General features: G+C 60.4%; 1 protein-coding gene across 1 annotated transcript in view; it reads left to right on the top strand.

Annotated features, from left to right (window-relative positions):
- Positions 1–21,556, top strand: part of NBEAL2 (neurobeachin like 2) — a 29,929-nt gene extending 8,373 nt beyond the window's left edge. The window contains exons 2-55 of the mRNA XM_077129515.1: positions 123–211; positions 296–424; positions 530–611; positions 701–825; positions 974–1,056; positions 2,816–2,901; positions 2,991–3,273; positions 3,432–3,538; positions 4,108–4,188; positions 5,634–5,717; positions 6,155–6,253; positions 6,619–7,214; positions 7,295–7,427; positions 7,508–7,627; positions 7,817–8,138; positions 8,356–8,438; positions 8,548–8,640; positions 8,837–9,011; positions 9,136–9,269; positions 9,722–9,881; positions 10,106–10,208; positions 10,375–10,528; positions 10,610–10,768; positions 10,972–11,131; positions 11,326–11,411; positions 11,584–12,099; positions 12,800–12,978; positions 13,076–13,235; positions 13,538–13,675; positions 13,785–14,148; positions 14,236–14,381; positions 14,480–14,637; positions 14,867–14,991; positions 15,079–15,214; positions 15,650–15,810; positions 15,908–16,041; positions 16,137–16,244; positions 16,333–16,428; positions 16,805–16,929; positions 17,027–17,167; positions 17,287–17,417; positions 17,502–17,611; positions 17,708–17,825; positions 17,910–18,007; positions 18,078–18,194; positions 18,813–18,902; positions 18,987–19,096; positions 19,253–19,425; positions 19,543–19,637; positions 19,890–20,006; positions 20,107–20,265; positions 20,344–20,492; positions 20,843–20,978; positions 21,060–21,556. Coding sequence (XP_076985630.1) covers positions 123–211; positions 296–424; positions 530–611; positions 701–825; positions 974–1,056; positions 2,816–2,901; positions 2,991–3,273; positions 3,432–3,538; positions 4,108–4,188; positions 5,634–5,717; positions 6,155–6,253; positions 6,619–7,214; positions 7,295–7,427; positions 7,508–7,627; positions 7,817–8,138; positions 8,356–8,438; positions 8,548–8,640; positions 8,837–9,011; positions 9,136–9,269; positions 9,722–9,881; positions 10,106–10,208; positions 10,375–10,528; positions 10,610–10,768; positions 10,972–11,131; positions 11,326–11,411; positions 11,584–12,099; positions 12,800–12,978; positions 13,076–13,235; positions 13,538–13,675; positions 13,785–14,148; positions 14,236–14,381; positions 14,480–14,637; positions 14,867–14,991; positions 15,079–15,214; positions 15,650–15,810; positions 15,908–16,041; positions 16,137–16,244; positions 16,333–16,428; positions 16,805–16,929; positions 17,027–17,167; positions 17,287–17,417; positions 17,502–17,611; positions 17,708–17,825; positions 17,910–18,007; positions 18,078–18,194; positions 18,813–18,902; positions 18,987–19,096; positions 19,253–19,425; positions 19,543–19,637; positions 19,890–20,006; positions 20,107–20,265; positions 20,344–20,492; positions 20,843–20,978; positions 21,060–21,161 — 8,118 coding nt within the window. The 3' untranslated portion in view covers positions 21,162–21,556. The remainder of the gene's footprint in view (positions 1–122; positions 212–295; positions 425–529; positions 612–700; positions 826–973; positions 1,057–2,815; positions 2,902–2,990; positions 3,274–3,431; positions 3,539–4,107; positions 4,189–5,633; positions 5,718–6,154; positions 6,254–6,618; positions 7,215–7,294; positions 7,428–7,507; positions 7,628–7,816; positions 8,139–8,355; positions 8,439–8,547; positions 8,641–8,836; positions 9,012–9,135; positions 9,270–9,721; positions 9,882–10,105; positions 10,209–10,374; positions 10,529–10,609; positions 10,769–10,971; positions 11,132–11,325; positions 11,412–11,583; positions 12,100–12,799; positions 12,979–13,075; positions 13,236–13,537; positions 13,676–13,784; positions 14,149–14,235; positions 14,382–14,479; positions 14,638–14,866; positions 14,992–15,078; positions 15,215–15,649; positions 15,811–15,907; positions 16,042–16,136; positions 16,245–16,332; positions 16,429–16,804; positions 16,930–17,026; positions 17,168–17,286; positions 17,418–17,501; positions 17,612–17,707; positions 17,826–17,909; positions 18,008–18,077; positions 18,195–18,812; positions 18,903–18,986; positions 19,097–19,252; positions 19,426–19,542; positions 19,638–19,889; positions 20,007–20,106; positions 20,266–20,343; positions 20,493–20,842; positions 20,979–21,059) is intronic.
- The last annotated feature ends 497 nt before the right edge of the window (positions 21,557–22,053 follow it).

Below are 22,053 nucleotides of genomic sequence, written 5' to 3'. Positions count from 1 at the left end.
CCCACTCCTGTGTCCACCTGCATTCACTCTCCTCTATCCACATCCCCTGTCCCTCCCCACCCACTGCACACACACCCCACCCCTACCCCTCCACCACCATTCCCTGAATCCCTTTATTGCAGAAGGACCTGGGCTACCTGCAGCAGTGGCTGAAGGCCTTCGTGGGTGCCTTTGAAAAGAGCATCTCGCTGTTCTCATTGGAGCCGCGCAGGTGAGGCTGGAACTGCATGGAGGGCAGGGCCAGGGCAGAGAGATCGGGAGATCCTCGGTGCCCCAGTAACCCCTCTCCCTGCAGGCCAGAAGAAGCAGGCTCCGAGGTGCCGCTGCTGCCCCTGGATGCGCTGCACGTGCTGGCTGAGCAGCTGGACAAGGGGGACCTGGAGCAAGCCCTGCTGCTGCTTAAGCTCTTCATCATCCTTTGCAGGTAGGTCCCTGCTGCCCACCGCAGGGGGTGCAGTGTGGAACCACGGGCCCGACAGGGGGGTGGAGGGCACATCACTGCGACTTCTTCTGCCATTCATTCCCCTAGGAACCTGCAGAATGTGGAGGCAGGCTGGGGCAAGGTGCTGGTGCCCCGGGTGCTGGTGCTGCTGACTGGGTTGGTGGCTGAGGTAAAGTGGGTTCTACCCTGGGGGTGAGGACAGGAGGTGGGAGCTGTGGCCTGGCTACCCACCCCTCCATCCCTTCTCTGTGCCTGCAGCTGAAGGAACCCCCTCCACCACAGGAGGGCCATGGACCCCAGCTGGAGAGCGTAGCCCTGCATGCCCTGCTCCTGTGCGAGGGCCTCTTCGATCCCTACCAGATCTGGCGGCGCCAGCATCGTGGGTGAGACTCAGCCTGCTGGTAGGGAAACACAAGAAACAGGCAGGTTTTGTGCAGGAGGCTAGAATGACCGAGAAGGGGTGAGAGCCAGGCTGATGGGTTGTAAATGCCTGGCCTCACCCCCAGCCCCTGCCTCCCCCCTCACCACCAGGGAAGTCATCAGCTCCAAGGAGAAGAGCAAATACAAGTTCCCTCCAGCCACTTTGCCCCATGAATTCAGCGCCTTCTTCAGAGGTCAGGCCCTGCCCCTGCCCTACCTGGCCCCACCTCATCCCACCCTCAACTCGGGTCCCTTCTTCCCTGAGCCCACAAGCAGAATAGCACCAGGGCAATGGTGGCTGCACACAGGGCTGGGAGAGCCACAGAAATGAGAGGGGCCCCTGAAGGCGGAGTAGGAGTTCAGGGACAGAGAGGAAGGAGAGGGCATGCCTGGGCAGAATGAGGAAATCCCCCCTGGTGTGGAGTTCAGGCCTCCCATTAGATGCCAGGCGCCAGAGGGCTGGGGGGTGTCGGTCTCCCTGTCTTTCTTGGGCAGCCTTGATTTCCTACCCACCTCCCCTTCCTTCTTCTGGATCTTTCCAGCAACTTGTGCCACACTCTGATGTGGAACCATCTTAAAACATTGCTGTGTAGTTTCCACCCTTGTACCCTTCCTCAAGACAATGTCTGCTCTCTTTACCTCCTCCTCCTGCCCCATTCTCCCACTGGCTCTGGAGGAGCTGACCCCTAGGACATCTCTAGCCACCTCTTCTCCATTGTGACTCTCTTCTCCTGGGTCCCCTCTCTCCTCTCTCTCTCTGGGCATCTCCCCACCTGGAACTGTCACCCCAACTCCAGACTCATGACAGGTTTTGGGGTATCACAGAGACACCTAGATTCCTCATTTCCAGATGGCCCATCCCCTTCCAGCAGCCCCGCCTGCCCCCACCACACAGCATTCCGCATGCTAAACCCATCTGAAGGCTTGGCCATCCCCCTCCCTTGAGGGCCAAACTGGCCTCATCTCTCACTTGCCAGGCCCCCGTTCTCTCTCCCCAGCCCCATCTTGTGCTCCCTGCCTCTAACTGCCTCCCAGCCTGGGTACTCTTCTTAGAACAAACTGGATGTTGTTACTCTCACTTTAAATCCTGCAATGACGGCTCATCGCCCTCAGGATCAAATCCTGCCCCTGCCAACAGCTTTCCTCTCCAGCTCCACTTGCTCTCTGCCCTCTGGCCATGCTTCTGTCCTCTTATTCCTAAAATTTAGTTATCCCACCTCTGTTATCACCCATTCTGTTCCCTCTCCCTTCACAGGCCAACTGCATTCTTAGGCCTCACCTCAAAAGCCCCACCCCCAGGGAAGCTTCCCACCCCATCCCACCGGAATCAAGCCCGCCCTGCTCTTGGCTCTCCCCTCCACCCATGTGACTCGCAGCTGGCTCCTTCTGCTATCTGGGTTTCAATCTGTGTCCTGGCCTGGCCATCTTTGCTGGGGCCCGGCCAGATGTGCCTCCCACATGTGAGACTGCAAAAGCCCCTAGAAGTCCCCAGCGGGGCACAGTGGGGGGAGGGAGGCCATCTGTATAGTAGACATGCAGCATCCCCAGAACAGTTCCAACCGTCACAGGAGCAGAGGGAACAGGAGATTTGCATCTGAGAAACTAAACCCTGGTCACTGTGGGAAATAGGCAGAGGGATATGCCTACCCTGGAGCCCCCACTTCAGGGCTTAAGGATCTGGGATACTGGTTAGCTGCTCAGGGCAGGGCCACATCCCCCTCAGACTCCCAGAGAAAGGCCGTGTACCCCTTAAATCTACCCCCCACCCCCGCCCTGGTCAAGCCCAGGTCTCCCCCCTCAGACTGGGTCTCCCAGCACTGTTACTTGGCCTGGGCATCCCACCCCCACCCAGGGTGCCTCCGCCTTGTGTAGTCCCCTGTTCCACATCCCGGCAACCTTGGTGACATTGCTCTGTCCTTTCTCCCTCCCCTCATCCCCTGTGCCTCTCTCCAGACAGCCTGCAGGAAGCAGATCGCTTGCCTCCCATGCTGCTGTTGCGTCTCATCCACCTCTTTGGTGCCGTCCTTGTAGGAGGGAAGGTAGGCCGGGCACCCAGAGGGTGGCACCCTTGAGGTCTCTGTGGTGGGTGAGCCCCTTGCCCACTGCCCTTCTCCGCCCATACCTGCAGGAAAACGGGCAGATGGCTGTAAGTGCGGGCTCTGTGCAGGGCCTGCTGGGCGTGGTGCGGGGCTGGGGCTGGGGGCCAGCCCAGGACTCCCGCCTTGTGCCACTGGCACTGGAGGCACTGGTGGGTGCAGTACATGTCCTGCACGCCAGCCGCACACCCCCCCGTGGGCCAGAGCTCCGCACCCTGCTCGAGAGCTACTTCCGCGTCCTTAATACCGACTGGCTGGCTGGTCCCAACTCCGGCCCTGAAGAGGCCCTCATCTCTTTGCGGGTCAGCATGCTTGGTGAGTGTGGGCTCCCGGACCCTCGGGGAGAGGCCTCCAGGAGGAAAAGACCCATACAAAGATGGCAAGGCTGGACTGGGCAGCCTGGGAATGAAGGTTTAGGGCCCTGAGGTGCTAGAAGGGGGACAGGGTAGGGCTGACCTTTGACCCCTCCACAGATGCCATCCCCATGATGCTGGCATGTGAGGACCAGCCTGTGCTCCAAGCCACCTTCCTCAGCAACAACTGCTTTGAACACCTCATTCGCCTCATCCAGAACAGCAAGGTGGGCAGGGCCCAGGCAGGGGTGGAGGGCCTGGAACTCAGAGGTTAGGGGACCCGCATGTGGGTGCCCAGTGGCTGCTGAGCTCACATGGGCCAGACTGGGCTGGAAGTTTGCCGCCAGTGGCATGGCCTGCAGTTTAGTGGGAACACCTGGGGCATGGACTAGGATCTGTCCCCTAGGGCTTGTCTGGGACTCAGGATTGCTCTGCACAGCAGGGGAGGGAGGTGCTACTAAAGGAGGGGTGCTCCCTTGGGCCCTTGTTTCCCTTTCCCCTGCCCCAAGTACAAGCACAGGAGGAGGACTCAACTGCCTTTGGGTGCATTGCTGCCCACTCACCCACCCCCTGCCTCCACCTATCTGAGGAGGGTGTGGGTGGCTCAGCTTCCCTACCCTTCCCTAGTGCCGTGGTCAGGGCACTTGGTCTGGAGTTCAGAGCACACACTTCCACCTGGGGCAGAGCCCTGGCAGCTGCTCTGGGTCCTGCTCTAACCCTGACCCTCCCCCATCTCCCTCCTCTTCTCTCTCCTCTGCCCCCTCTACCCTGTGCCTCCCCCTCCCCAACCCCACAGCTGTACGTGCAGGCCCGGGCGCCCCCTGAGGGGGACAGTGACCTGGCTACCCGGTTACTGACCGAGCCCGATGTCCAGAAGGTACCAACCTGGGGCTGGCCAGCTCAGGCACTCACTGCCTTGGGGCACCCACCCTCTGAGGGCTCCCTCACTGAGCCTATCCTGCACTATAGCAGAGAGGATGAGTAGCTGTGGGTAGGGCCTGATGTGGCCTAGCAATGGGGTGGGTGCCCCATGCTGTCTCTCCTTGCAAGCCCTCATTCTGGAGACTGGGGCCGGAGGGGTCTGTTCTCCGCCTGCTGTTAGTACTGGAATTTGGCTACGTCAAGCTGGAAGGAACCTTCGAAACTTCAACTACCCACCCCCATTTCTCAGAACAGGAAACCAAAGCCCAGATACTCAGGGATTTGGATATAGTCACCCGTAGAGAAGGGGATCCTCCATCTGGAGGAGCCATCTGTTTCTGTGGATCCTGGCACCTGCCCACGCAGATCACTGGGAAACCCCATTTCCCAGTCCACTCCCTGCCTCACCCTACATAGGGGCTATCAGAGGCTGTAGGCTGACAGCTTTGAGGTCCCACGGTGGGGCACTATCTCTTTTTGGTGGCTCAACTCCTGGGCCCTGACCTCCAGAGCTCCCACCCTGATATTGTCTTTATGACACTCATGGCCTCTTGTGTCCAATGCACATGGCCTTTTTTCTGAGAGGTTGCTTGTCCATTCTGTTGTGTGCAAAGCAGGCAAGGCAGGGGTGACACCCCTTTGTTTTTGCAAATGAGGAAACGGAGGCCTGGTTGGGGAGAAGAAAATTGCTTAGGGACACTTGGGGAGTCAGGCAGAGTTGGGACAGAAGGCCCCACGGCACTAAATATGGCTGAGTATCAGCTGACAAACTGCCCAAGCCCTCCAACCCCTCCCTCCCTCAGGGTGGTGCAGGGTGAGTGGGCAGCAGGTCCTTGGCCCAGAGGCTCGGCAAGGGTGAGCCTCAGCGTCCTCACCTGGAATTAGGGGACAGGGTAGGACTCAAAGGTCTCGAAGGTTCTTCTGGTTCTTCATATCCTGTGATTGATTTTCCCTAATTCCCCGACCCTCTGTCAATCATCTTGGGTGATGGACACTTGCTGGCCTGCCTGCACACGAGTGTAGCTTGGGTGGGGATGGGTGGTACTGGGGCCCATGGCCTACCAGAGAATAGCTGGGTGAGCTGGGGGGTACAGCGAGAACACTCGGTGTTCACGTGTCTCATCGAGGTCCTTCCCCAGCCTTGGTCTCTCTCCTGGCCTCTTTGTCAGCATGGGCCTTGCGCACAGAGACCCTGGGGTGAGGAGAGGGTCACAGAAGCTGGGGTGAGGAGCAGAGGCTCGGTGTGGTTGGTGATCGGTCCCCACACCCCCAGAGTGCCCAGGCAGCTCTGCTGCCTGCCCTGGGGCACGTGTTCCTGGCCCTGTGTCTCTTTTACTGCAGGGTGCTATCAGTTGTGTCACCTGGCACTTGACTTTCCTGACTGCCCCTCCCCACCCCAAGGTACTGGACCAGAACACAGATGCCATCGCCGTCCACGTAGTCAGGGTGCTGACCTGCATCATGAGCGGCTCTGCCTCGGCCAAGGTGAGGACACTGCAGCTGGGTGCAGTAGGAGGCGGGGCGGGAGGTAAGCTGCCACGCGTCGGAACTGACCCAGTCAGTGGCAGTAAGAACCCTGATCCCTGGAGTAGAGCAAGTGGGCTGGGGAAGTGACTATCCTGCCCTCCAGGGTGCAGCTCAATCTGTTGGGCAGGCATGGCTGGCAGTCATGGCTGGAGAGCCTAGGTCACTGCTAGGTAGAGGAAGGACCCTTGTGGGCTGCCCATCATCTATAGCCTTTTTGCAAGAGACCCATTCTACCTCCCAACCCTACCAGCACAGATGCCCAGAGGTAGAGCCAGGCAAAGCAGCCCTGAAAGATGATCCCCCCTCCAGGGTTTCCTTGGGATTGAGTTTGCCTTGGGGCCAACAGACGGTGGTACTCACGGGATGCTCCCTTCTTCCCCATACACCCCTCCCAGGAGGTGTTTAAGGAGCGCATTGGCTACCCTCACCTGCACGAGGTCCTGCAGAGCCACGGTCCTCCCACTCATCGGCTGCTGCAAGAGCTGCTCAACATGGTGAGGGCAGGGGCTGGGGGTCAGGGTCCTGAGGGCAGCCAGGTCTGAGTCAGGGCCACCATGGAAGGGGAGCTGTCCACCTTGGGGGACCATATCAACTGTGGTCAGCACAGTGTGACCTGTGGCTCAGTCACACGTGTTGGTGTCACTGGGGTGAGTATTCTGATGCCTGTTAGTGAGCATATGGAGGGTCAAGGTTAAACCTCTGACTCTCCTGAGCCTCAAACACAACCTGTGAGGAGGATGGGGTGGCACATGTTACTTTCTCATGTATGTCAAGGCAGGCAGTCCCACTGTTGACAGGCTGGTCTGTTGGTGTTCCCTTGGCAAGGACTGTCACACTGTCACATTCTCTCACCCCACAGGCTGTGGAGGGTGACCACAGCATATGTCCACCACCACCAATCTGCAATGAGCAGCCAGTGCTGGTGCTGATGCAGTGGCTTCCAGCGCTGCCCACGGCTGAGCTGCGGCTCTTCCTAGCACAACGCCTCTGGTGGATCTGTGACAGCTGCCCTGCTAGCCGTGCCACCTGCGTGCAGGCAGGCCTAGTGGGCTGCCTGTTGGAGACCCTCAGCGTGGGGCTAGCCCTGGGGGTGCGCTGCCAGGAGCAGCTGTTGGCCCTGCTGCAAGCCCTGGGCCGAGTGTCACTGAGGCCCTTGGAGCTGCGTCGCCTGCTGCGCCCTCCCTCGGGACTGGTTTCAGGGTCAGGCAAAGCTGAGGCTGGGAATGCCCAGCATGCAGGTGCCATCATCCGGGCGTTGTCAGGCATGGCCCGGCAGCGGGGTCCCGCACGTGCCCTGCGCTACTTTGACCTCACGCCCAGCATGGCGGGCATCATGGTGCCCCCTGTGCAGCGCTGGCCTGGACCCGGCTTCACCTTCCATGCTTGGCTCTGTCTGCACCCCACGGCTACAACGCCTACCCCCACCCGGCCACTCCAGCGAAAGCAACTGTATAGGTGGGTGACTGCCTACAGCCAGGGGAACAGTGCCAGGGAGAGCAGAACAGGTGGGCATAACCAGCTTGGTCTGTCCCCAGCTTTTTCACCAGCAGCGGCTCAGGGTTTGAGGCCTTCTTCACAGCAGCTGGGACCCTGGTGGTGGCCGTATGTACACGGAAGGAGTACCTAACAATGAGCCTGCCCGAGGTGTCCTTCGCCGACTCCGCCTGGGTGAGTCCCCACCTATGCAGCCAGGGGGTGGGGGGCACCAGGCCCCAACTCACAGCCCAACATCGCGGCCTCTATTCTAGCACTGTGTGGCCATCGTCCATGTGCCTGGGCGCCGGCCCTTCAGCCAGAACCTGGTTCATGTCTACAAAGATGGCCATCTGATTGAGACGGCACCCCTTCGCTGCCCCTCCCTCAGTGAGGTGTGCCAGGCAGGGTTTGGGGTGGCCTTGGGGGTAGGTGGGAAACCTGGAGCAGAGGGAACAGGGTGGCACCTGGGCCTTTCATGTGTACCCACCTCCATCCTGGGATCCGTACAGCCCTGGGGGTGACTGCGAGGAACTGGATTCCGGTGATCTGATCACTCCTTCCCCCACCTGCCTGCCCTGCAGCCTTTCTCCTCCTGCTGTATCGGCTCCGCTGGGCACCGCACAACGACCACCACCATGGGGCTGCCTGCGCCACCAGTCCCCGCTACCCTGGCTCACACCCACCCTTCACTCACCCGCTCCCAGTCAGTCCCAGCCTCCGCCAGCCTTGGCTGGGGATCTGGGCTGGTGGCCCCCCTGCAGGAGGGCAGCATCAGCTCCACCCTTGCAGGCACACAGGACACTCGGTGGGGCAGCCCCACATCCCTGGAGGGGGAGCTGGGGGCCGTGGCCATCTTCCATGAAGCCCTGCAGGCGGCGCCTCTGCGGGTCCTGTGTTCCCTGGGTATGCAGCACCATCTGCCCTGCCCCGCCCCAGCCCCCACCCCATTGTCCCCAAGACCCAGGGGATTGGGACTTGTAAAGTGCCCAGACCAGAAACGTAAGGAGCTGGGGTGTTCCTGGGGGTTTGTCTTCTGGTCAAACAGAGGAGATGCAGGTGGGCTCTGGATGGTATTTGGCTGGAGGCAAGCCAAGTCTGAAGCCCCTTGCCCACTCCCCAGGGCCCAATGAGACAGCCCCCTTCAAGCCTGAGGGTGAACTGCACGAGCTTGGCACCAAGCTGCTCCTCCACTACTCGCCTCAGGTGCGTGGGGTGGGGGGCGGTTGGCCCCACCCCGCCAGCTCCCGCTGGTTAGTACCTTCTGCCTGCCTGCCCTGTCCTCTTTCTGATCCTTGTGGCCTCCAACCCTCAGGCCTGTAAGAACAACATCTGCCTGGACCTGTCCCCTGGTCATGGGCTGGACGGCCGCCTGACAGGCCATCGGGTAGAGACCTGGGATGTGAAGGTGAGTGTGCTGCGGGGACGCACGTGGGTAGAGGGCAGGCTGTGGAGGGAGGCTTAGCTCTGGGAAGCATTTGGGAGGGCAGCTCAAGGCAGCAAAACTTCCCTGGATCTGGGTTTCCAGGCTGGAGGGTCAGTCAGGGCGGGGCAAACGCCTGGCTGGGAGCTGCTCTCCCATTCAAGTTCCCCTCTGTCCCCAGGATGTGGTGAATTGTGTGGGGGGCATGGGTGTCCTGCTGCCCCTGCTGGAGCAAGTGGCTTCGCAGCCCCAAGAAGCTGAGGCGGGTCCAGCTGAAACACATGACCTTGTGGGGCCCGAGCTGACCTCTAGCCACAACACACAGGGTCTCCTTCTCCCACTGGGCAAGTCCTCAGGTAGGAATCTTGCATGCCTGGGATGAGGGGCAATCTTGGCATGGTGGGTGTCTGGAGTGCTTTAGGTCTCCGTGGTCACCAGCGGACCCTTACCACACCTTGTCCCCTTCCCGGTGGCCGGCAGAGGAGCGGATGGAAAAGAATGTCGTGGCTGCCTTTCTGCTGATGCTGCGGAACTTCCTGCAGGGCCATGCTGTGAACCAGGAGAGCCTGGTGCAGTGCCAGGGGCCAGCTGTGATTGGGGCCCTCCTGCGCAAGGTGTGAGGCCTGGCAGGGTGGCAGGGAGGTGGGGGGCTCTCCTGTCTGACCAAGGGGACTGGGTGGAGGGACCAAGTGGGGTGAACTTGATGTCAAATCGTAGATTCCCAAGAGGTTGAGACAGGCCCAGCTGGAGAGGAGAGGTGGCATTGAGGTGGGGCTTTAAAATGCAGGACTGGGTTTATCTGAGAAGACCTGGGGGAAAGGGTATTCCAGGCAGAGGGGGCAGCACAGACAAAGTCCTGGCACAGGTTGGCACAGAGGACCAGCACAGCAGGCTGAGAAGCTTGTGCTCTGGCGGTCAGCAGAGAGCCTGAGAAGGGTTGTGGGCAGGGCTGACGTGGTCCTATTGGTGTCCTTCTGCCTCTACCGGGAAGGGTGGATGGTGGGAGGCCTGGACAGCAGACAGGGGGGGCCCTGACTTCTCATCCCGGCTCCCTCTCCCTCCCCAGGTTCCGAGCTGGGCCATGGACATGAACGTGCTTATGTCTGCCCAGCTGCTGATGGACCAGGTGGCGGCTGAGGGTGGTGGCACCCTCCTATACTTACTCTACCAGCACTTGCTCTTCAACTTTCCTCTCTGGACCCTCAGTGACTTCGCTGTGCGCCTTGGTGGGTGAGGGGATGGCTGCAGGGTAGGGAAGGGTGTGGAGGTCCTGAGGGGTTATGACCCTTCCCCGGGTGGTTTGAGGGGACACATCTGCCCTGGATGGGTGGCTCTGCCAATCATACAGCTTTGTCCTAGGGCATGTCGGGGAATATGGCCCTGCCCTAGGGGGCCAGCAGGGGGCCCCATGCAGCTTAAGGGTCTGAGCTCTCTGCTGATGCCCACTCAGGCCATATCCAGTACATGTCCAGCATAGTACGTGAGCACAGACAGAAGCTGCGGAAGAAGTATGGGGTTCAGTTTATCCTTGACTCCCTGCGCAGCCACTACAGGTGAGGATGGGGGTAGGTATGCCATGGGGAGCTGGCACATTGGTTTCTAACCTTGTGGACCGGGCAGCTCCCTCCCCTAGCTCTCCTGCCCACTCTCCCTGTTGTCTTCCCACCTTCTCCACCGGCTTTCTTGGACCTGGGTGGTTGTACTTGCGGACCGGCCCAGCCCACAGCGGGAGCGCCCCCTTGTGGCTGATGACCTGCGCATGGTGCAGACTTCTCTCCTGGGCCTGGCCAGGGAGCTGTTGGTGCGGAGCTTCTTGGTTGATGACATGCAGGTGGTGCTGAGCTTTCTCGTGGCTGCCAGTGACGATGGCCAGGTATGGTGGAGGGAGGGTGAGGAGTGGGGCGTGGACCACAGGTAGGGTGGCCAAGTCTAGTATGAGACTTCGTATCCCCAGGTGGTGGGCACACTGGACCTGCTGCTGGCACTGCTGCAAGGCTCCCCAGCACAGGAGCTGGTGGCTGCCTTCCTGCTGGAGCCTGGGAACCTGGAGGTGTTGCTGGCACTGCTGGTGCGGCCAGGGTCACTGCCTCTGATGCCTGACCGAGTCTGTAAGGTACACTCAGCCCACCTCTGAGCCTGGTATCCATTCCATTTCGCTGTGGCCCCTGCCTGGGGACCAGGGAGGTATAGCAGGCTTCATTCCAACAGAAGAAGCTGCCCTCCCAGACCTCTCCTGGAGCCACACACCTGCTCAGGGGCTTCCCTTCCTATAGCACCTCCTTCCCCACGATAACACACCCCCACAACCCCACGCAGATCCTGCGCAGACTGCAACAGAACGAGCGCTTACCAGAGCGGAGTCGCCAGCGGCTCCGAATGCGGGAGTGTGGACTCCAAGGTCTTGTCGCCTGCCTGCCCGAAGGGACTGTTTCCCCCCAGCTCTGCCAGGGCCTTTACAAGCTGTTCCTGGGGGCAGGTACAACCTGGTTGGGGCCAAGAGGCAAGCCAGGTGGGGGGTGGTGATGGTCTCTAGGAAATAGGACAGGTGGAAATAGCAGATATGGCAGCAGAGAGGCCAGGGCTGAGCCAGCAGGGGTGCCCAACCCCCCTCCCCTTCTCCCCCAACTAATCAGGGTGAGTCCCTGAGGCCCCTTCTGCCTATCCTCCCAGATTGCCTGAACCTCTCAGATCTCATGGCCGTGGTACAGCTGTCCCTCCAGGCTGACCTCAGTGTCCGCCTAGAAATTTGCCGCCAGGTGAGTATGGCAGATAGAAGCTTTTAGGGGGAGGGGGCTTTAACTCTCAGAAATGTCCCTTTACCTGGCTGTGATGAGGGGTCTCTAGAGGTTTCCTCTACAAAGGCCCTAGGATGAGGATCTGGAACAGGCATTCAGACGAATCCCTCACCAGTGTTCCTTGATCTGGCAGCTCTTCCACCTCATCTACGGACAGCCAGACATAGTGCGCCTTCTGGCCCGACAGGCCGGCTGGCAGGACGTGCTGACGCGATTGTACGTCCTAGAGGCCACCACAGCTGGCAGTACCCCGCCCTTTTCCCCAGAGCCACCCACCTCCCCTGAGCCAGTTCTGGCCAAGCCACTCACGGAATCACCTGCTGAGTCTTCGGATGTCTTCCTGCCATCAGAGGTCCCCTGCACCAACCCAGGTGCCTTTTACCAGGCTCTCTCCCCATTCTGCACACCCTTTGACCTGGGCCTCGAGCGGGCCAGTGTGGGCTCAGGCCACACTGCTGGTGGTGGCAGTAGCAGCGGGACTCTCACTCCAGCCAGCCAGCCTGGCACCCCCTCCCCTCTGGATGGCCCCCGGCCCTTTCCTTCTGCCCACGGCCACCACAGCTCCAGCCTCTCCAATGTGCTGGAGGATGGCAGTCTCCAGGAGCCCACCGTTAGTGGGGATGATACCTCTAACACCAGCAACCCTCAGGTGAGGCGGCGCCACCCTCTGCTGCAGGGAGTTGCATGGCACCTGGGGAGGACTCCTCGGAGATGAGGCTGCACCATAGCGTTGTGGCTGCTAGTCAGGTTTAATACTGCCCCTTGTAGTTCTCATTTGCAGTCATGTTCCCAAGTGAGTGCTGGAACAGAGCAAGTTATCCTGAGCCAGAAAAGCCCCCAAGAGGGTCTGGAGGGCAGAGGCTTTACAGGGCCCAGGGGGAGCATAGCTCCAAGGGTCTTGGTTTCAGCTCCTGGGTTTGGGGACGAGCTTCTGCTCATTCTATGAGGTTTTTCTGGAGAATTCTGAGTTAGTTCTTTTTTTTTCACATGGGCAGGCTCCAGAAATCGAACCCGGGTCCTCTGGCATCGCAGGCAAGCATTCTTGCCTGCTGAGCCACCATGGCCCTCTGAGTTAGTTCTTGAGGAAAGGGGTGTAATTTTATAAACCAGTTCATCTCTTCTAAGGGTTAATGAGACCCCAGGATTCTCCCTGGAATTTAAAGAGAGGCCGAGGCCACTCCACCATTCTCCCAGGCCCTCAGTATGAGGCAGTTGTGGGCTGAACACTCTGCCTCCTACTGTCCCTACTAGTGGGCTGAGCAAGGGGTACTGATTGGGAAAATGTGTGGGGGTCAGTCTGTTTCCCTCCCTCCCGCACCCACACCCACACCATCCCCCTGTGCCCACAGCAAACCTCTGAGGAGGAGTTGTGCAATCTGCTCACCAACGTGCTGTTCTCAGTAACGTGGCGGGGCGTGGAAGGCAGCGATGAGGCTGCCTGGCGGGAACGTGGCCAGGTGTTCTCGGTACTCACGCAGCTGGGGGCCTCAGCCACACTTGTGCGCCCACCAGATTGCATCAAGCGCAGGTGAGAAGGCGGTTTGGGAAGGTGAGGGGGTCTCAGAGAAGCTTAGGGGCAAGGAAGGTAAGCACTTGACTCCCTTGCACACCCCTCTCCCCTCCAGCCTCCTGGAGATGATGCTGGAGTCAGCTCTGACCGACATCAAGGAGGCCCCACCTGGGGTCCTCACCAGCCTCACCCAGCAGACGCTTTGGCTGCTGCGCCTGCTGCAGGACTTCCTGTGCGCAGAGGGCCACGGGAACCAGGAGCTATGGAGTGAGAAGGTACAACAACTCAGAGCAGCGTGAGCTCAGTGAGCACATGTATTCGCCCTGGCCTATGGGCGTCTGGTCTAGGAAGTGGATGAGTATACACACGCAGTCACGGGTGCATCAGGGACAGGGCGTGCTGGGCTGAGCACCCAGATGAATGCCCGTGAACACAGATGGCTGTAAGCATGAATTTACCTGTGTGTAAATTGTCCTTGCCCTACCTGGCCCCCCGCCCAATCCTTCCCCCTCATCCCCTTCCCATGGATTCCTGGTCTTGCCTGTTGACATCTGCTGGGAAATGTCATGTGTGGCAGCTCTTCGAGGGTGTGTGCAGCTTGCTTGATCGCCTGGGGGCCTGGCCTCACCTGGCCAACGGCACAGCGGATCTCAGAGAGATGGCGCAGATTGGTCTCCGCCTCGTGCTTGGCTACATACTGCTCGAGGACCCGCAGGTGAGTACCTGAATGGGGGCAGAAGGCAGGGAGGCAGGGGGTGATGAGTGTGGTGTCTCAGTAGTAGCTGGGCAGTTGGGCACCACCCATACTTCCCTTCTGCCCACAGCTGCATGCTCAGGCTTACGTGAAGCTGCACTCACTGCTGCAGACCTCCGTGCCAGTGCGTCGGGAGGAGGCCTGCTATGTGCTCTCGAAGCTGGAGGCGGTGCTGGCTCGAGCGCTGAATACCTCATCCTCCGTGCCAGCCACTGGAGAGGTGGAGCCCCCAACTTCAGCCGCTGTGGCGACAGAACGTTGCTCGTGGCTGGTACCGCTTGTGCGTACCCTGCTGGACCGGGCCTACGGGCCACTGGGGTTGCAGTGGGGGCTGCCCTCCCTGCCACCCACCAATGGCAGCCCTACCTTCTTCGAGGACTTCCAGGCCTTTTGTGCCACACCTGAATGGCGGCACTTTATTGACAAGCAGGTACCTGGAGCTGGCATCCCAGGGAGAAAAGTGGGTGCTGGGGTGCCCCTGTCGAGTACCCACCTCCTTTCCCTGCCAATCCCCCAGGTACAGCCCGCTATGTCACAGTTCGAGATGGACACATATGCTAAAAGCCACGACCTCATGTCTGGCTTCTGGAACGCCTGCTACGACGCGCTTATGAGCAGTGGGCAGCGGCGCCAGCAGGAACGTGCCCAAGGCCGCCGGGCCTTCCAGGTGAGGCTCGGGGTGCAGGACTGGTTGCTGCCAGCTGGAGCACGGCTGACAGTACAGGCAGCTTCCGGCTCGACTGACCCCTTCCTCCTCTCCACCAGGGACTGGTGCTGGAACCTTCCCAGCGCAGGGCGCACCTGGAGGGTCTGCGCTATGCGGCAGCACTGAAACAGCAGGTGGCACAGCACGTGACGGCGCTGCTGCACTGGGGGGCGCTGTGGCGCCAGCTCTCCAGCCCCTGCGGGGCCTGGGCTCTGAGGTGAGCTTGGGACCAGCTGTGGTCAGGCTCAAGTTCGGGTTCAGGGGTGGGGTTGGGTAAGGGGTGGCTGGGGAGTCAGGATGGAGGGTGGGGCTGGGTAGGTAGGGCCAGGACCGGGGGTGCCAGACTATTTAGTGTGACCTTGCTGTATCCCAGGCTGGGAGGATTGGGGGCGGTCTAGAGCTCTTTACCTTTATACCCCCATGATGACCCTGGGACGTGCCCGCAGGGACCCTCCCACCCCCCGCTGGAAATTGTCCAGTGCCGAGACATACTCTCGCATGCGTCTGAAGCTCATCCCCAACCATCACTTCGACCCTCACCTGGAAGCCAGCGCCTTACGCGACAACCTGGGTGAGACGGTGTGCTGAGCTGGGCCCACCCACCCACATCTGCCCTGTCCTGCTGAGCCCTGACTGAACACCCTCATGTCCTCTGCAGGTGAGGCCCCCCTGACACCCATGGAGGAGGCCTCACTGCCTCTTGCGGTGACCAAGGAGGCCAAGGTCAGCACCCCATCCGAGGAACAGCAGGAAGACCAGCTAGGCGAGGACGAGCTGGCAGCACTGGAAACAGCGTGAGTGGGGCTCGGAGCAGTGGGCGAGGAGTCTGGAGTTCAGATCTCTGCTCCAGTGCCCGCATGCCCCCTGCAGAATTGGCTCTCTTCTGCCACAGGACTAAACGCCTTGAAGGGACTCACCAACAGGTTGCTGGGGGGTGGGATCTGGGAGCGTCAGCCGACAGGGTTGCTAATTGCCCTTTAAGGTACAGGTACCCTAAGAGAAATACAGACCAGCCTGGGATGAGCTTGTGAGGGAGTAGGCAGGCGCCGGGCATACAGAAGGTCTGTAGCCTGATAAGATGCTTAGAGGTCCCAGTCCTGGGCCTGGGGCAGCCCTTCCTTCTCCCAGAGCCATAAGTGTATTATACCCTGGATGTGTGTGGGGAGTGTGGCCCTTGGGGGTGTGTCGGATTGTGGGTTCCAGAGCCTGAAGTGAGTGCTGGCCCCCAGGATGGCGGGAGCAGACCTGGACGAGCAGCGCGAGAAGCTGGTGCTGTCAGCTGAGTGCCAGCTGGTCACAGTAGTGGCTGTGGTCCCAGGGCTGCTGGAGGTCACCACACAGCACGTGTACTTCTACGATGGCAGTGCTGAGCGTGTGGAAACCGAGGAGGGTGCGGCCTGATGGAGTGGGGTGGGGTCGGCAGGGGCTGGCTGGGGTCTGGGTGGGGCTGGGTGAGAGACTACCTCACCCACTGCTCCTCTCCACAGGCATCGGCCATGATTTCCGGCGCCCACTGGCCCAGCTGCGTGAGGTCTACCTGCGGCGTTTCAACCTGCGCCGCTCAGCGCTCGAGCTCTTCTTCATCGATCAGGCCAACTACTTCCTCAACTTCTCATGCAAGGTGGGCAGAACCCCAGCTTTGATCCCTCATCAGGCCCCCAGGCCTGCCCAACTGCACCTCAGCCCCAACCCTGCCCTGTCCCACCCTACACCTAGATACGGAACCAGGTGTACTCATGCCTTCTGCGCCTGCGGCCCCCCACCCAAAGCTACCTGGGCAACCGCTCACCCCAAGAGATGCTGCGTGCCTCAGGCCTTACCCAGGTGAGAGCCCAGGAGTGGGAGGGGTGGGGTGGGGGGGTAGTGCTAGACGCTCTACCTGGCTCACCTCTTGCCTGCCCCTGCCCTCCAGAAATGGGTGCAGCGTGAGATATCCAACTTCGAGTACTTGATGCAACTAAACACCATTGCAGGGCGGACCTACAATGACTTGTCTCAGTACCCTGTGGTGAGGACCCCACTCCTCACGTCCGCACCCCTGTCCCTCTGATCTGTCAGCCCTTGGGTCACCCAGGTGTGGACACCTGCCAGTGGGCTAAGCCCTACCCTTGGTTCAGGGTCAGGTATACAGTCCTGACAGTGATCTGGTCTCTGTTCCCCGACACATGCCCCACACCCAGCCCCACTCCCTTCCCCTCTAGGTTTCTATTCTCCCCCACAAGAATCCTGTCCTGGGGCAATCCATCCTGTTCCCCCATGACCCCTCCAACTGGGGTTGTCCCCCACCTGTGGGTTCTGTGTCCACCTTGAGGGTGAGGGCAGGGCAGGGTGGGCAGGTAGGCCGAAAGGGCCCTCATGCAGCCCCTGCCGGGGTGGGTGGCCAGTTCCCCTGGGTCCTGCAGGACTATGTGTCCCCAACCCTGGACCTCAGCAACCCTGCTGTCTTCCGGGACCTGTCCAAGCCCATCGGTGTGGTGAACCCCAAGCATGCCAAGCTCGTGAGGGAGAAGTGAGCATATGGGCAAGGCCAGGCTCTGGGTGGGGGTGAGAGGATGGGACAGATGAGGGGTGGGCTTCAGCTCACCTCCCTCTACCTGTGGCTCCAGATACGAGAGCTTCGAGGATCCGGCAGGCACCATTGACAAATTCCACTATGGCACGCACTATTCCAATGCAGCAGGCGTGATGCACTACCTCATCCGCACAGAGCCCTTCACCTCCCTGCACGTCCAGCTGCAAAGTGGCCGGTGCGGGGTGGGGTGGGGTGGGCAGAATGGGGGGCAGGCTCCCTTCCTTCCCCCCACCACACCTTCTCCCTCGCTCTTTCTGTTCTCACCTCATGTTGGCTCCCGTGCTCCTTCCCCAGCTTTGACTGCTCTGACCGGCAGTTCCACTCAGTGGCAGCTGCTTGGCAGGCCCGCCTGGAGAGCCCTGCTGATGTGAAGGAGCTCATCCCGGAATTCTTCTACTTCCCGGACTTCCTGGAGAACCAGAATGGTAGGAGCGAGGCGCTGGCAGTGGGAGTGGTGGTCACGGGGGTAGAGGGTGCAGTAACCCAGCTGACCTTGTCCCCTGTGCCAGGCTTTGACCTGGGCTGCCTCCAGCTGACCAATGAGAAGGTGGGTGATGTGGTACTACCTCCATGGGCCAGCTCCCCCGAGGATTTCATCCAGCAGCACCGCCGGGCTCTGGTGAGGACGTGACCATACAGAGGCGCGCTGTCTGGGGTGAGGGTCAGGGTGGGGGCACCACTCTCCCTAGACTGACCGCCCCTCCCTGCCCACCAGGAGTCAGAGTATGTGTCTGCTCACCTGCATGAGTGGATCGACCTCATCTTCGGCTATAAGCAGCGAGGGCCAGCAGCCGAGGAGGCCCTCAATGTCTTCTATTACTGCACCTATGAGGGTGAGGGGGAGCCTGGGAGCAGAGGAGGAGGGATGAATGCAGAGGACACAGAAGGAGGCCTGACTGCTCTGCCTTCCTGCCCAGGGGCTGTGGACCTGGACCACGTGGCAGATGAGCGGGAACGAAAGGCGCTAGAGGGCATTATCAGCAACTTTGGGCAGACTCCCTGTCAGCTGCTGAAGGTAAGGTCAGACTGGAGCATAGTGGGTGGGGAAGCCCTTCCTGTGGTGCTGACTGACCTCCTGCCCGCAGGAGCCCCACCCAGCCCGGCTCTCAGCCGAGGAAGCTGCCCATCGCCTTGCACGTCTGGACACTAACTCGCCTAGCATCTTCCAGCACCTGGACCAGCTCAAGGCCTTCTTTGCAGAGGTGAGAGGAAGGCAGGATCTTGATTCTACTCTGTGAAATGGGCTTGACCTCATTGCCCTTACCAATCTCTTAGGGCAGCTGGGAAGCCTAAATACAGGTTACTGATTTTTAAGGTATCTTGGAAAAAGAGCTAAATGCAAGAGGTGTATGGGGAAGGGAGTACCCTTTTTGCAAGAATCAGGGCTGTCTGACCTAAACATCTCCTGAAAGCCGTGGGGAGACCAGGAGGAGGGGATCTCGCCCAAGGCAGCCTCCCTCACCTTCCTCCATGCATCCCAGAATGTTGCCAGTAGGTCTGTCTGGTTTTTAGGCTCTGTTCTCCCCTCTGCCAGTAGGCTGGGGGTAGACTGAATAATGAGGTAGGAGGAACAGGACTGAGCTTGAAACTCCAGAAGGATCTTCTTTGTCCTAGTTTCTCACTCACTTTCTGAGATACTATCCTGAAGGCCCATGGGTCTCTCATGCCAGTTTCTTTGGGGAAACTCTTCCTTTCTGACACCTAGCTTGTGACCCCTTGGAGCTAAGGGCCAAGGAGGAGTGGTACCCCAGGGAGCAGACAATATAGTGAAGGCCGCAGCTGGCACTTGGGCACAGCCAGCCCTGCACTGTACCCTGCAGGTCATCAGTAATGGTGTGCCTCTGGTGCTGGCCCTGGTCCCCCACCGGCAGCCCCACTCCTTCATCACCCAGGGCTCCTCAGACCTGTTGGTAAGTGCAGTGGGAGGGGCCCCACCTCAGCTCCACCCATCCCACCTCTGCCCCAAACCCACCTCTGCCCCCTCCTGCTCACAGGTGACCGTGAGTGCCAATGGGCTGCTGGGCACCCACAACTGGTTGCCCTATGACCGCAACATAAGCAACTACTTCAGCTTCAGCAAAGACCCCAACATGGGCAGCCCCAAGTAAGACAGAGGGCTGTGGGCAGGGGTGGGCTCTCATCAACCTGGCCCAGTCAAAACACAGGCCCGCTGCTGGGGAGAGGTCTGCCCAAGGTCCCTGAGAACCTGGGTCTTTTCTTCTTGGTCTGGCCTCACACACCTTCCCCCTCATTGGGTCAGGACGCAGCGACTGCTGAGTGGCCCGTGGGTGCCAGGTAGCGGCGTGAGTGGGCAAGCACTGGCGGTGGCCCCCGATGGAAAGCTGCTATTCAGCGGTGGCCACTGGGATGGCAGCCTGCGAGTGACCACTCTACCCCGTGGCAAGCTGTTAAGCCAGCTGAGCCGCCACCTTGGTATGGGCTGACTTGGAGTGGGCAAGGGTGAGGCATGCAGGTGAGGGTGGGGTTCCCAGGCTGGCCAGGGAGGGTGTGACTGCTCTGTTCTGCCTGTACCCTCCTCTTTCCATGCAGACATAGTGACTTGCCTTGCACTGGACACCTGTGGCATCTACCTCATCTCAGGCTCCCGGGATGCCACATGCATGGTTTGGCGGCTCCTGCAGCAGGTGTGCCTGGTGGGCAGTCCATGGGCAGTCCCCATAGTTGGGACCGCCAGCCAATCTGTCCCTTAGTGGGCCCTTAGTCCCGCCCTCCCATCTTTCCCTTCCCCTTGCTAGTGTGAGCAAGTCTGAGGCTCCATGATCCTCTAGCTGTCTGGCCTTGGACATGGCTTTTGCTTTCTCGAGTCTCAGTCTCCTCACCCAGGGGTCAGGATGGTGAGATACCCTTTATCCTGAGCCAGCCCTGGCTTTCCACAGGGTGGTCTGTCAACAGGACTGGCACCAAAGCCTGTTCAGGTCCTATATGGGCACGAGGCTTCAGTAAGCTGTGTGGCCATCAGCACTGAACTTGACATGGCTGTGTCTGGGGCTGAGGTACGTGTATGCACATGCCATGGGGAGAGCAAGTTTGCTGGGCACTGCCCCTGGAGTCCAGAGGCTTCTGCTCAACACCCTAAGCACTGCCTTCCTGCAGGATGGAACCGTGATCATCCACACCGTACGCCGTGGCCAGTTTGTGGCAGCGCTGAGGCCCCCAGGTGCTGCATTGCCTGGACCTGTGTCCCACCTGGCACTGGGGTCTGAGGGCCAGATTGTGGTACAGAGCTCAGCGTGGGACCGTCCAGGAGCCCAGGTATGGGGAAGGGGCAGCCTGCAGAGGCAGAGGGGTAGTTGGGATCCCATCTTCGCTGATACCTCCCACTTCCTCCAGGTCACCTGCTCCTTGCACTTGTACTCGGTGAATGGGAGGTTGCGGGCTTCACTGCCACTGGAAGAGCAGCCCACAGCCCTGGCAGTGACTGAGGACTTTATTCTGCTGGGCACTGCCCAGTGTGCCCTGCACATCCTCCACCTAAACAAGTGAGCTCCACCATTTATTGGTTCATGGTCCCTTAGGGTGGTGGTTGTTGCCAGAGGATACTAAGGGGTCCCTCCCTGTCAACTCATATGTCCTTTGCATGTCCGTGGGCACATTCTTCAAGGATTCTCTGCCATCTTCCTCCCCCCAGATGAGAGATATTGCCCTGGGCTTTCCTTGCCATGCACTTGTGGGAGATCCTTATATGCATTCAGGCTGCAATATAGCCGTTTTTCAAATGAGGACAGAGAGGGTGGGCTCCTCCTCAAAATGTGGGCAAAGGAAGAGACAGCCATCTGCTGGATGTAAAGCCCCCTTGCAGCTGTGAATTCTTGTCTGCCCCACTCTCCAGACTGCTCCCAGCTGCGTCTCCCCTGCCCATGAAGGTGCCCATCCGCAGCGTGGCAGTGACCAAGGAGCACAGCCACGTACTTGTGGGCCTGGAGGATGGCAAGCTTATCGTGGTGGGCGCAGGGCAGCCCTCTGAGGTGAGGAGAGGGGCACGACAGACCTTGGGCGGGGCGGGGAGGGGCGGCCTGGCTGACCCCACCCGTTCCTACTCCCATCAGGTGCGCAGCGGTCAGTTCGCGCGGAAGCTGTGGCGGTCCTCGCGGCGCATCTCCCAGGTGTCCTCTGGGGAGACCGAGTATAACCCAGGTGAAACGAGTTGAGAGCCTGCGCCGCCCCGCTGCTCAGGCTCCGCCCCCAGCGGGCTCTTCCCAGGAGGCAGCCGCCCAGGAGTCGGCGGAAAGGCAGAGGAGGAGGTGACAACGCGGCAATCGCCTCGCACTCAGGGGGTGGGCGGAGCTCCACCCCCGCCCAGCTCAGGGATTGGTGGGGACGGTGTCATTCCAGGAAGTCCTGCCCCTCGCGGGCAGAGGGGCTGCCTGAAACCCAGTGCTGGCCTTGGCGGCGCAGCAGCACTTTTTGCACAGTCGAGCGGGGATTCCCGGCTCTTGAGCCTTCCTCCCGGCGGAACACCGGGACGGGGCCGTGGCCTTAATCCCCAAGACCGACCTTTCACCCCCCTTCCCATTCTCAGCAATAAACCAGGTCTAGTTTTGTAGTTGCTTGGCCTCCGCGTTTGCTTAGTGCGCGCGACATCCCGGTCTGCCGTGGTTAGCGTCTCAGGATCTCTCAGTCCCGGCCGACTCGCGTTCCCCTGGCCCGTGATCCCCTCCCGGAGCGACTATCCCTCTTCACGTGTCCTCCACTGATCTAGGACCTCAGTTTCCCAAACCTGCGCCTCCCCTGCCGCCCGGGTTCCAGTCCCACCCTCTCTCCCAGGCTTATGGTTTCTTCACTCACTCAGTTCGTCACTGGGTCACTTCTGTACTCCATTCACGCGTTCCCACCGTCCGGGTCAGGCACAGTGTCCGCGATCCTGCACGAGACTGGGGCATAACCCCTCTAGCTCAGCCACTTCCTCCAGAGGCCGATTCGGTCTCTCCTAGCTCATTCTTCTGCCTCGACTTCTAAGCCGCCTGCACCTCCTGGGGAACAGAACCTGGCCTCCTTCGGGACAACGCGCCTCTTCCGGGTCTGCCTGGGAGCCCTGCACCT

The sequence above is a fragment of the Tamandua tetradactyla genome, chromosome 15 (assembly GCF_023851605.1).
Source record: "Tamandua tetradactyla isolate mTamTet1 chromosome 15, mTamTet1.pri, whole genome shotgun sequence".
Classification (NCBI taxonomy): domain Eukaryota; kingdom Metazoa; phylum Chordata; class Mammalia; order Pilosa; family Myrmecophagidae; genus Tamandua; species Tamandua tetradactyla.
This window is presented reverse-complemented; position numbering and strand designations above follow the sequence as displayed.